Raw genomic sequence first — 12025 nt, forward strand, 5'->3', positions numbered from 1 at the left:
ACCCAGTTCCATTGTTGAATGTGTCATAAAGAGATGAAAGGTTATTCTGACGCCTGTCTTCCACCCACCTCCCTTTCCCTCTAGCGCTTATCACTTACTCGGGAGAAAGCGACAGGGCCACAGAGCCACAATTATAAATAATTCCCAGGGTAGACGTGAAACTGAAGATTACACACCACGTTCTGTACAATCTAATGTCTAGAATTATTAGCGTTCCTTCAGATGGATTTTAAATTGTTAGGAAATGTGAGGAGGACAAGGGTAGCAATGGCGATCAGCCAAGTGAGCTCATCACAACCTCTGTCTCCAAGGATATCATCAGTCTGATTGCCAGGTGGTCAGGACAAGCAACAGCAGGTGATTACTTCTGCTTGGCTGGTGGACCTCAAGGGATCAGGGTGGCCATTTCTAAAGATCGCATACAAGACTAGATGGACCCATGGAGGCAGCATAGGCAGTTCTGACAAGCTTCATACATAGAAACATAGAGTTGAATGGGACATAAAAGGTCATCTAGTCCAACCCCCTGCCTGTAGCAGAAAATCTGACCTAGAGCAACTCCAGCAGGTGCTTGTCTAGTCTCTGCTTCAAGATTCCCAGTGAGGGAGATTACACCACCTTCCTCAGCAATCTGTTCCACCCCCCAAACAACCCTTTGCAAAGAACTGTTTCCTCTGTTGTCATTTTCAGTAGGAGCACATGGTCAGTTCAGCCACGATGCACAAACATGGTATGGATAGTATGCCATCTAGGGAAAAACACAGAATGTTACTTCCAGATGGGGTGTTTGGTCTGGGATTGTCACTGTTCACTGACTCTTTATGGGGGGGGTGTAGTGGGGCTCACATGACATTATCATCCATCCACTGTCAACCTCCACTTTCTCCGTGATTTAAACCATCCTATTTATTCAAGTGGGAAACTGACTTTTTCATTTTAATGAAATAGTTCCTCGGTTTTTACCAGGAGTAGACCGATCATAGTGCAGCTTTGTTTATTTGTTTGTTTGCTTGCTTGCTTGTTAATGGCAGCATTTCTGCTAGCGCAGGGTGGTCGCCCAGATCCCGCAGCTCGCAGTCTCCTGGACCGCCGAGCTGCGGAACAGTAGGTGGGGGTGGGGACGGGGCATGGAGGAGGAGTTCTGGGGAGGGGGGAGGCCGGCAGGGGGTGGAGAGAGGGTGGGCGAAAGGTGTGCCAGGGTGTGGGTGGGAGGAGGATCCGCGGAGCTCCGCTTTGCAGAATCCAGGGCGCTCGTGGAGGGCTGCACGCCCTACACGAGCGTCTTTTCCATTGCGGGGCTGCTTACCTTACTCGGGGGAAGGGGACAAACATCCCCTTCTCCCAAGGCACCTCCCGCGGGAGGCACTGGATTCGGCGGCAGCCCTCCTCAGTGCCACCTAGCCTGGGCACCCCGGGTAGCTCAGGACTGGGCTGTTAATTGATTTGGTTTTGTTGTATTTGTCGTAAAAATTTTCCTGCTTGATGATATCACTTCCTGCCATGACATCACTTCCAGGTTGATAAAATTGGTGAGCCTCGACAGACTGTCATTCTAAAAAGGGATCCCAGTGCTAAAACATTTGAGAGCCACTGCTATAAAGCAATGAAACACTGAAACTGGAGATCTTCAAGCATAGGCTTGACAGGCACTGTTGGCGATGCTCCAGGAGAATTTCTTGCTACAGGAAGGGGGTTGGACTAGGTGATCTTGTGGGGAACTTCCGAGTCTATAAGTTTCCCATATAACAAAAAACATAAAATCAGTATTCCTAGATGAGCATCAAAGGCAAAAGAGAGAGAGAGAGAGAGAGAGAAACAAGGGGGCACAAAAAACAGGACTTTGTAACTCCTGTCTGTCACCACTACATTCCTTTCCACTACACTGTGCTCAAGTTTCAATGCTAAAACAGCAAACCAGGCCACCTTTAAGGTTACCTATCAATTAACAAATACCTAACATGTAATTCCAAATAAATAAATGAATAAATCCAAAACAAAGATCGATATAAAAAGATCAGCAAAAACAGAGGAAGACTGGAACAGAGTGGTGTTCTTTTGTGCATGGAATGACATCAAAGTAGCAGTGAATTAATAGCCTTGGGAAGGGTCTCCCAGAGCACAGAGGTACACCCCAATGTGACATTTGAAGTCATAGCACCCCCTTATGAGTTCTTTTTCTCAGTGCTTCTTTTCTAGAAAAAGGGTGTCTGGCTTTCAATATACTGTAAAAAAAACACATTCTGATCTCGAAGCTCTCTAACTAATCCATAGTGCATGGGGACTTAGGTGTGGGGAAATGTACTTTGCAGCTGCTCAGGAGCACTTGTACCTCTTCTGGCTTCATATGGCTTGACACTGAGCACCGAGGCAGGCTTGATATTCACTGTGTGCACATCTAATCAGTGAATAAATGCATATTATCCATTGATGGTTCTAGCTCAGTTGTTTTTTCAATGCAACGGGTGTGAAATGGTTTTCTGCAGAGTTCTATAGTAAATGGTGCCATCTAGTGTTTGTGGTGAGTATCGCAATGCTGGAGATGATTTTCCATCTCTGGTGAACCTGTTCATGTTATGAGTTTGAAACCTCACAGGATAAGGGTATCCCTCATTACAAGGAAAGGGGTGGAATCCGTATGCTAATTGATGCTAAAGTGGCAGGAGAAACAAGAGGCGGGGAATTAGCTAAGCACCACCCCCCATGATCATAGCAGCATCAGGATCTAGGCCGGCTATTTTCAACCACTGTGCTGTGGCACACTGGTGTGCCGTGAATCGTCTGCAGGTGTGCCGTGGGAGTTTGGAGGAGTTTCATTTATTAGTAAGGCCATTGGGGGATGTGAGTCCCCCACCAACAGCATGGTGCGCCTTGTCAATTGTCCAAAAACTGATGGTGTGTCTTGACAATTTTAGTACCTTGTCAGTGTGCCATGAGATGAAAAAGATTGAAAATCACTGATCTAGGTGAGGATGGAGGGAGAAATTTCAAGGTTTGTACCTACAGGTTTACGTCAGGCACCTGAAAAACTCAACTAACTTGGAGACTCAAAAAAGAGCATGAAATTCTTTCTTTTAACATTGCTTTGTTCTATAAGCTCATTGAAAATTTAGGAAACATCAAGGCAGAGGATACAAAACACCAAACTATTCTGTCGCTGTTTCTTCTCAGTTAAGGTTCTCAGAAATCCAAGGCAGCGCTCTGGTGGTTAAGAGCCAGGAAATGTAATGGTTAGATGTGGAAGCTCCAGGTTCAAATCCCATCTCAGCCATGAAGATTCCTGGGTGTCCTTGGGCCAGTCACTATCTCTTAGCCTCACCTACCTTGCAGGGTTATTGTGAAGACAAAAGAATGGAAGGAGCCATCCTTGGAGTGAAAGGAAGGAAAATGTGGGGATAAATAAATAAATAAATAAATAAATAAATAAATAAATAAATAAATAAATGTAAACCGCCTTGAATAAAGTCTTGAATAAAGACCAAGAAAGGCAGTATATAAATACCTGTATTATTATTATTATTATTATTATTATTATTATTATTATTATTATTATTATTAAATATATAAGAAAGTGGGTTCAAAAATGCTGCATTTGTTTATTGCCATAAGTTATTGGCCATACCACAGACTTGTCATAGCTAGAGTCACAAATACTTCTTTGGATACCTTTATTTTTGTTTTGGTTGGTAGGTTTGGTTTTTTTCAGTCTGTTCCCAGGAAAAAAATGAACACAGCCAGGATTTCTACTCTTTCTATCTCAGATATTATTTGGGTCGAGGGGAAGTATTTTTTGGGGACATGCAAAATGTCCACATGCGGGTCCCAAGGGTTTGTATGCAGTTGGCTGCTAGATTTAGCCTGGAGTGGAGTGTAGAGGGAGCAATTTGGGTAGAATGGCATTTGCCATGGCCTGATGAGTGTTCTGCCTGAAGCCCTGAACAGCTGCTGCCAGTCAGTGTTGACAATACTAAGCTAGATGGACAAGTGATCTGCCTCAGTAGAAGGCAGCTCCTCTCTTTCTTCCTTCAGGGGGGATTTGGCACTGGAAATTCAACCCAGCTTCAACTTGATCTTTGCATATCTGAGATGGGACAACTGTTGTTTTCGGTGGAGGTTTTCACCTGCTGGGCCTACCTGGCAATAGACCTCTGAACATCTTCTCCTCTCTTTCAGCCTCCTTCTTTGGAGATGGCTTCATTGAAATGCCCTTGGTGAGCACACTGAATTCTGTCCAGCTGCATGTGCAGTTCTATACCAGCCAGCGCAGCGGACTCCTCTTCCTGGCTGCTGGGCAGAAGGACTATCTCCTGTTAGAGCTCCGTGGTGGTGACCTACAGGTCAGCAAGATGTTCTCCTACTGCATCTTCTTATGATGGTTTTGTTGCATAGTTGTACCATTGTGAGTGAATGAATGAATGAATGATGGAGATCAACCTGGAAATGATGGAGTCTGGAATATGAACTCCCCAGGATTATCCTATCTATGCAGATGGCTGAGATGGCCACCTCGGGCAGAGGATTAGCAAGTGGCACCCACATCAGTCTGCCTGCCTCCCTCCACCTCCCTCCTCCACCTTGCCTCCTCCTCCTGCCCTTTGAACTTTCTGATGTTCTTGCGTTCCCCTCTCTTCCTCCAACGTTTACCCCATAGGAACCAAGCCCAGACTCTAGCTCTGACCTAACTTGGAGACCAGGTTCTGGCCTAGCTCACAATAAGGTTTGCACTCATTCCCACTGCTACCCATCCCTGCTCATCTCTTCTCAAGTAAAAAACAACTTCACAAGTAAGGAGAGGGGGTGTCAGTAAGAGAAAAGACTCATAGGTGACAACTCATCCTTCACTGGAAATGTAAATAATAACATTTATGTAACCCTGATTGAGCTGAATATTCCAGATGCATTATTCAGATGAAGTTTAAGGTTCGACTTCTTGGCCTTCTCCTGAGAGGGTGGAACCAGAACAGCTCTGCTCTGCCAAATCTTGAACTCTGTGTCGGACTGGAAGGCATGACACAGAGTCTCTCTAGTTTGCACTGGAGGGAAAGTCCCCTTCCCCTGAGGAGACCTCCGGCAGCTGCCACAGGGCTGCAGGATACAGCAGTAGCTGCTTTAGCACCACTACGCTTGGCGGCCATGCCACCTTTAAAATTGGGCTGACAGTCCTCCCCACCTCCTACGTCTATGTTATTGTTGTATTTAAAAAATAAATGAAATTATTTTTCTTAGCATTCAATTTGTTCTTTTGGCGGTTTCAGAGGATGAATGTTCCCAGCTTGTGCTCATGAAGCTTTTTAAAACTAGAGGAAGGGGAGCTGACAGCAAGGCTGGTGTCATATAATACTTGAGGGAATTAGCTGTGAGCCAAAAAGCCACAGGCTGAAATGTGATCTCAGCCACAAATGCAGAGAGTTTGTTTTTACCTGTATCTGGGGTGAAAAGGCAGGAGCTGCTTATTTGCTTCTTAATTCCTTGCCACACTTCTAGTAAGTGCCCTGATTTTGAGGAGCCACCAAGCATGTTTAGGAATTGCTTTCCAAACTGTTTTTTTTTAAAACTTGGGGCTGGTTTTAGATAGCTAACATAAGGATAGGATTTTTAAATGTCTGTTTGAAATCTGTCATGGACTCTCCAAACTGGCTGAGTCAAACCACTTCGCTTCAGCACCCCCTCCCATCTGTACAATGGAGAAAAAAATGCTGCCCGACCTGGGAGAGTTGTTGTTAAGATTCCTGAGATAACAATGCTTATAACATGCTTTGAACACAGAAAGACTGATGTCATTCATTCATTATTTCTCTGATTTGTCTTTTCTTTATTCAGGCCAGAATGGACCTGGGATCGGAGGAACTGACCATCAAGTCTCCAACAGGACCACATCTCAATAACCTTGTGATCCACGATGCTGACCTCCTGGTGGCAGACGGGCGAATGACCTTGATCGTGGATGGCTTCTTCAATGCCTCAGTGGAGATTCCAGGTCCCCTTCAGCAACTGGACATTGATTATGGCCTCTATGTGGGAGGAACAGGCAGCCTGGAGTTGCCGTACCTCACCGGAGTGAGTTTGCCATTCAGGGGCTGCCTCCATGCGGTGACGTTCAATGAGCGCAACGTTCTCTCGGTGCTGGCATCAGGAACGGGCACCAAGAGATCTCATGGTGTTCGAGAAGGGTGTAGCGTGGAGTTCTCTGCTGGGCCTGATGATCCCCTTGGCTTCCTGGGACCGAACTCTTATATTGCATTCCCTGGTTGGAGAGCAAGGAATGAAGGAACCATTGAGTTTGTGATCTCCACAGGTGTCAAACAGGCTCCTCTGATCTACCAATCAGGGCTTGAAAATGACTTCTTCTACTTGGAGATCTTTGACGGGCGCTTGAGAGGTGTGGTGGAGAAAGGGAACGGTCTCGTCATGCTCCACAACAACATTTACCTCAGCAATGACCAGGATCACTATGTCAAAGTCTACGTGGATGTGCGCAAGTTTGAGATCCTGGTTGACTACTACGCCTCGCAGACATCCAACAAAGGCATCCACAGCCACCTTGATCTCCAAGGACCTCTCTTTGTTGGAGGACTGAATGAGAAGGCTGCAAGCAGAATGAGAGAGCGTGGGCTGGCTTTTCTGTCAGGAAACAGTTTTGCCAACAGCTCCTTTGTGGGTTGCATGGAAGACCTGAGGGTCAACCACGAGAAGCGGAGTCTACAAGAGGCTCTTGTCACGAGAGACATAACCGCCGGCTGTGGGAAACTGGACGAGTATGAAGACTATGAGGATGTCTACGAACAGGATGAGGCCCCCACAAGCCCCCCTCCAGACATCTGGCAGGGGCCTCTTATGGAACCCTGCCGTCTTGACCCCGGTCTCCCCCCAGTCTTTGCTAACTTCACCAAACTCCTGCACATCAGCCCTCTGGTGGTTGCTGAAGGAGGAACAGCTTTTCTCGAGTGGCGGCACACCCAGCCAACCATCGATCTAAGCACCACAAACATCAGACAATCTCAGGTTCTCTTCAGAGTCAACACAGACCCAAGGCATGGCCAGCTGGAGTTAGACATCTCCCGTGTCAGGAATAAAAGGAAGTTCACTCTGTTGGACATTGTGAATCGCAAAGTCAAGTATGTTCATGACGGCTCTGAGGGACCCATGGACCAACTGTTGCTGGAGGTGACTGTCACTGCCACCAGGAAAGACATTCCAGAGTGTTTGTGGCAAGGCCAAGTATATTTGCTTCCCATAAAAGTCAACCCAGTCAATGATGCCCCCGAAGTGGTCTTTCCCCATGAAGATCGTATGGTCATTCTGGAGCACACACGCAAGTATCTCAACCCAGATATCATTCAAGCAATCGATGATGATACCTCTTGTGACAACCTGCGATTCCAGCTGCTTGATGGGAAGAGAATGGAGGAAGGTTATGTGGAATATGACTTCCACCCTGGAGTCCCAATCGAGGAGTTTTCTTGCAGGGATTTGGAAGCAGGTCATGTGGTCTATGTGCACCAAAGTGGACCCGTATCAACACTCATTGTCCAAGTGAATGATGGCATGCTCATGAGTCCAGTGGCCACCTTGAGGGTGGTCGCCGTAGAGCCGGATATACAAGTTCGCAACAACACAGGCCTCTTTGTCTCACAAGGGGGTGTTGTCCCAATCACCACAGCCAACCTTTCTGTGGAGACCAACGCAGTCAAGCAAAAAGTACCCATCTTGTATCGGCTGACTGTGCCCCTCCAGTATGGTGAAGTTCAAAAGCAAGGAAGCCTAGGTGGGGAATGGAGGAAGGTGGAGTCTTTCCACCAACAGGACGTTGAGCAAGGGCGTATCCAGTATTTCAGCACAGATGCCCAGCACCGTACTGAAGATATGATTGAGAAACTGCAGTTTGTGGTCCAAGTGGGCCAGAAGGCCCTGGGGAACAATACATTCCTCATTCGAATTAAGAAGGCCACCATCATCATGAAGACCATGATCCCTCTCCAAATGAAGAATGAGAAAGAGAGGAACATCACCATGGTTGAAATGGAGGCGGCCTTGGAAGAGTCAAGTTCCATTCCAGAACCTTTCCACTACGTAATAATTCAGCCACCTAAAAAGGGGAATCTGGAGCTTCATGGTGCTAGGCTGACGGAGGGCTTAGGGTTTACACAAGAGGATTTGGAAAATCATCAGCTGATCTACAGCGCTACCATCAGAGAATCAAAGGAGACTGAAGACTCCTTTCAGTTTCGTGTCACCGCCGGGGCACACTATTCCCCTGTATACTCTTATACCATACAGATTGGGGGAGACCCCGATGCACCTATCCTCACCAATGTCCTTCTGTCTGTTTTGGAAGGAGGACAGGCTGTCATTTCCAAAGACCACTTGTTTGTTAAGAGCATGAACAGCATGGACTATGTGTATGAGGTGATAGAGAGTCCAAAATACGGGAAACTAATCTGGAGAAACTCTGAGACTTTGTCCTCCCAGGAAGAGGACATCACAACTTTCACCAATGAGGACCTCCTCCAAGGCCGCCTTGCGTACCAGCATGATGATTCCGAGACATCCTTGGAGGATGACATCCCCTTCGTGGCCAGCAGGCAGGGTGATGGAAGCTCAGACCTGGAAGCCGAAGATGTGAGAGGTGTCTTCAGAGTCTCCATTCAGCCTGTGAATGACCACACCCCAGTCCAGGTGGTGAACAAGGTCTTCAATGTGGTGCGCAACGGGCAGCGTCTGATGACCACTGACGATATTGCCTTCAGGGACGAGGACTCGGGGTTCTCAGACACGCAGCTGGTGTTGGTAAGGAAGGACATTCTCTTTGGTAGCATCATTGCTGTTGATGACAGAAGCCGCCAGGTATACCGCTTCACTCAGGACGACTTGCGGAAGAAGAAAATCCTCTTTGTCCATTCCGGGGCTGATCGAGGCTGGATCCATTTCCAGGTTTCTGATGGCCTTCACCAGCTCACAACCCTTCTGGAAGTGCAAGCGTCAGACCCTTACTTCAAAATTGATAATCACACTGACTTAGTCATCCACCAAGGCAGGCAAGGGACCATCGACTCCTCTGTCCTCAAGTTGGAAACCAACATGGACATTCGGAGTGACGAAGACATTCTCTTCCACGTTATCGCCCCACCCAAATGGGGAATGGTGCTGAGAGGGGGGCAGGAAGTGGCCTATTTCACCCAAAAGGACCTGCTGGCAGGAGAAGTTCTTTACCACCACAATGGGAGCAGGAATTCCCAGGACAGGATTCATTTCTCCATAGAAGCAAATCAGGTGGCCGTGGAGGACACGCTGAAGATCAGAATCTTCCTAGATTCCCAGCCCAGCCCATTGCACATTGTCCACCTTGAGAAGGTACACGTTCTTCAAGGGCAAGCTGTAGCCATTAAGAATGACTATTTGCTGGTAAGTCACCCTTTCTACAATTTGGAATGTGTGTGTGTGTGTGTGTTTTAACTATTCTCCTCCTGCATATCTTATTGTACGATTGTGCCAATTGTTACTTAAAGTGTCTGAAGAGATAGCTGTTTGGCAGCCCAACTCTGGATTTCCTGGGGCCCATTGGAGCAGTGGCACCAAAGCGACTACTGTTGTGTCCAACGGGTACCAGAAGGCCTCGAGGAGGCTCCTCAGGGGAATGCCCAAAGCCCCTCCCCCTTGCCTTCCGAGCCATTCACAGCTGTGAGAGCAAAGCAAAGGAGACGCTTTGATCTTGCAGTTACAAATTGTCTCTGAATGCAAGCAGGAGTGGCCCAGTGGCGGACCTCCCCAACCCTGCACTCCGGGGCAAAGATCTGCCAAGGTGCCCCCTGCAGGATGTCGCCGCACACATACACACACACTTACCTGAAGCTTATGGAGCCCCGCATGACCCCAGGCTGTGTCAGGGAAGCTTCCTGAAGCTTCCCCGACCCTTTAAACCGTGCTTGCAGAAAACCGGAAGCACCATTTCCGACCCTGTTGGGAGCCTCAGAGAGGCTTCTGCAGACTCCTAAAGGCGCGCGAGGGTCCTGGGGCATTTGCTCCATGAAATGAATGGGAGGTTCACCACTGGCTTCGCCCCCCCCCCCCGCAGAATGCCACTGAGAATTATGCCTTCCAGCCGAATCCTAACTAGAATTAGGCTACCCTTTATGACAGTGGAACAGATACAGAGTCATATATTGCAGGCACAGTGTGCCAGCAGCAGCCATTCTGAACCTGCCACTGCATTCTGGTCAGCCAGCTGTGGGGTAAGGAGAACATGGAGGTAGGCGGAACGGGGCAGGGATGAGGAGGAACAGGGAAGAGAGGGTGGATGGGTGGAGAGGCAGCAGGTAGGAAGCGAAATGGGAGAGGAGGTGGATCTCAACAGCCGCAGTATGTGCCAAATCCTAACCCAGTTCTTTGTTCCCTTCCTTCTCCCTTACTCTCCTTGGATGTGCACCAGCAACAGAGATGGCACAGATCCAAGGAGACCTATTGGTGCAACAGAGACTTGTGGGAATGAAAGTTCCCTTACCTTGAGGATGCCTCTTCAACCCCCCCCCCCAATATTGTGAAGCACGCACTCCATTTGGCACAGCTGCATTGGCAGGGAGGGATTTAGTTAGGATTGGGCCCTTAAGCTGCTCTTAAAAACAGGGAAAGACAACAAGTGGTCCTGTTCTCAACTGATCAGCTCTTGTGGTTTCTTGTCCTTCCATATCCACCTTACAGGTTAAACATGAAGACAACCCACCACAGGAGATTGTCTATACAGTCACCGTTCCTCCTGCCTCAGGATTTCTGGTGGCCTTGTCCCATGGTCCCACCTTAGATGAACCTCCCAATTTGGACCCCATCCAGACCTTCACCCAGGAAGACATCAATGAAGGCAAAGTCCTCTACTTGCACTCCAGCCCTGAGATAGAGAGTGACCAGTTCATCATCAACATTGCAGCCAATGGGGCAGACACCCTAGAGGGGGTTGTGGTGCCACTGAAAATCTTTCCTATTTCAGTTCCCCTGGAGGTTCACAACATCACTGTGATAGAAGGGAGCACCCAGGTGCTCTCCATGGATATCCTGAATATTCCCAGTACTTACTTCACAGATCTTAATGTGGAGCTTGTTGTCCTTGAGGCTCCAGAACATGGCATGTTGAAGAATTTGGAAAGGCCTGAAGAGGGCAATCTGCATTCCTTCTCCTGGTATGAGGTAAGAATGCAAGACCAGATGCTGAATGAGATAGACCAGGGCTTTCCAAATTGTGTGTTGTGATGCCTTATGTTGTCAGAGCACACTCACAAGGGTGCTGTGGGATGTCCCAGGTGGGCCATTCTACCTGTTCTCTGGGGTACCACAGCCTTGGATCTCACAACATATCATGAGTTCTAAGATGGCAGCACCCAAATCTCACAAGATTGAGGTGCCCTCCATCTTGGATCTCATGAAATCTGGCAAATTTGGGTGCCACCATCTTGGATCTCCAAAAATTTGTGGGATCCAAGATGGCAGCATGCAGCTAAGCCAGGGAGAAGAGGCTGTAGGGGCCTCGTGATCCAGTTATGTTTGGGAACAGTGGGATAGACCCTTGCTCAGATCCCACAGGGTTCTTCTTGTAATCTACAGTCTGAAGTAACCATAAGGTGTAATCCACCTTTTGGTCCTGAATTTGACTCAAACAAATGTAACTCTGGCAGGACGCTTCCCAGGTCCTTGCTGACCTATATCTGTCTATAGAAGAAGCATCAGATCTAAGATCCTGATATCAATGTCCTTCTTGCCTTCAGGTGGAGCATCAACTTATCCAGTATGTGCATGATGGCAGCGAATCTTTGGCTGACAGATTCACAGTAGTGGCCAATGTCTCAGAGATCAGCCAACAGAGTCAACCCAAGACAATCTCCATCGATGTTATTCCAAGCAACGATGAGGCACCAGTGCTGGTGGTCAACGCAGGACTGCAGGTAACTTTTTTCTACTGGCATTCTGGGAGTGCTGGGAGGGACTGAACAAAGTTCTTGGCCAAATTGCAACTGTTTGCTAGAAAAAAGGGAGAGAAGAACAC

At 47.8% G+C, this 12025-nt stretch overlaps 1 protein-coding gene across 1 annotated transcript in view; it reads left to right on the plus strand.

Annotated features, from left to right (window-relative positions):
* Positions 1-12025, plus strand: part of CSPG4 (chondroitin sulfate proteoglycan 4) — a 111346-nt gene that overhangs the window by 79118 nt on the left and 20203 nt on the right. The window contains exons 2-5 of the mRNA XM_066635916.1: positions 4171-4334; positions 5818-9399; positions 10693-11172; positions 11748-11924. Coding sequence (XP_066492013.1) covers positions 4171-4334; positions 5818-9399; positions 10693-11172; positions 11748-11924 — 4403 coding nt within the window. The remainder of the gene's footprint in view (positions 1-4170; positions 4335-5817; positions 9400-10692; positions 11173-11747; positions 11925-12025) is intronic.

Source organism: Tiliqua scincoides, chromosome 8, assembly GCF_035046505.1.
Source record: "Tiliqua scincoides isolate rTilSci1 chromosome 8, rTilSci1.hap2, whole genome shotgun sequence".
Lineage (NCBI taxonomy): Eukaryota > Metazoa > Chordata > Lepidosauria > Squamata > Scincidae > Tiliqua > Tiliqua scincoides.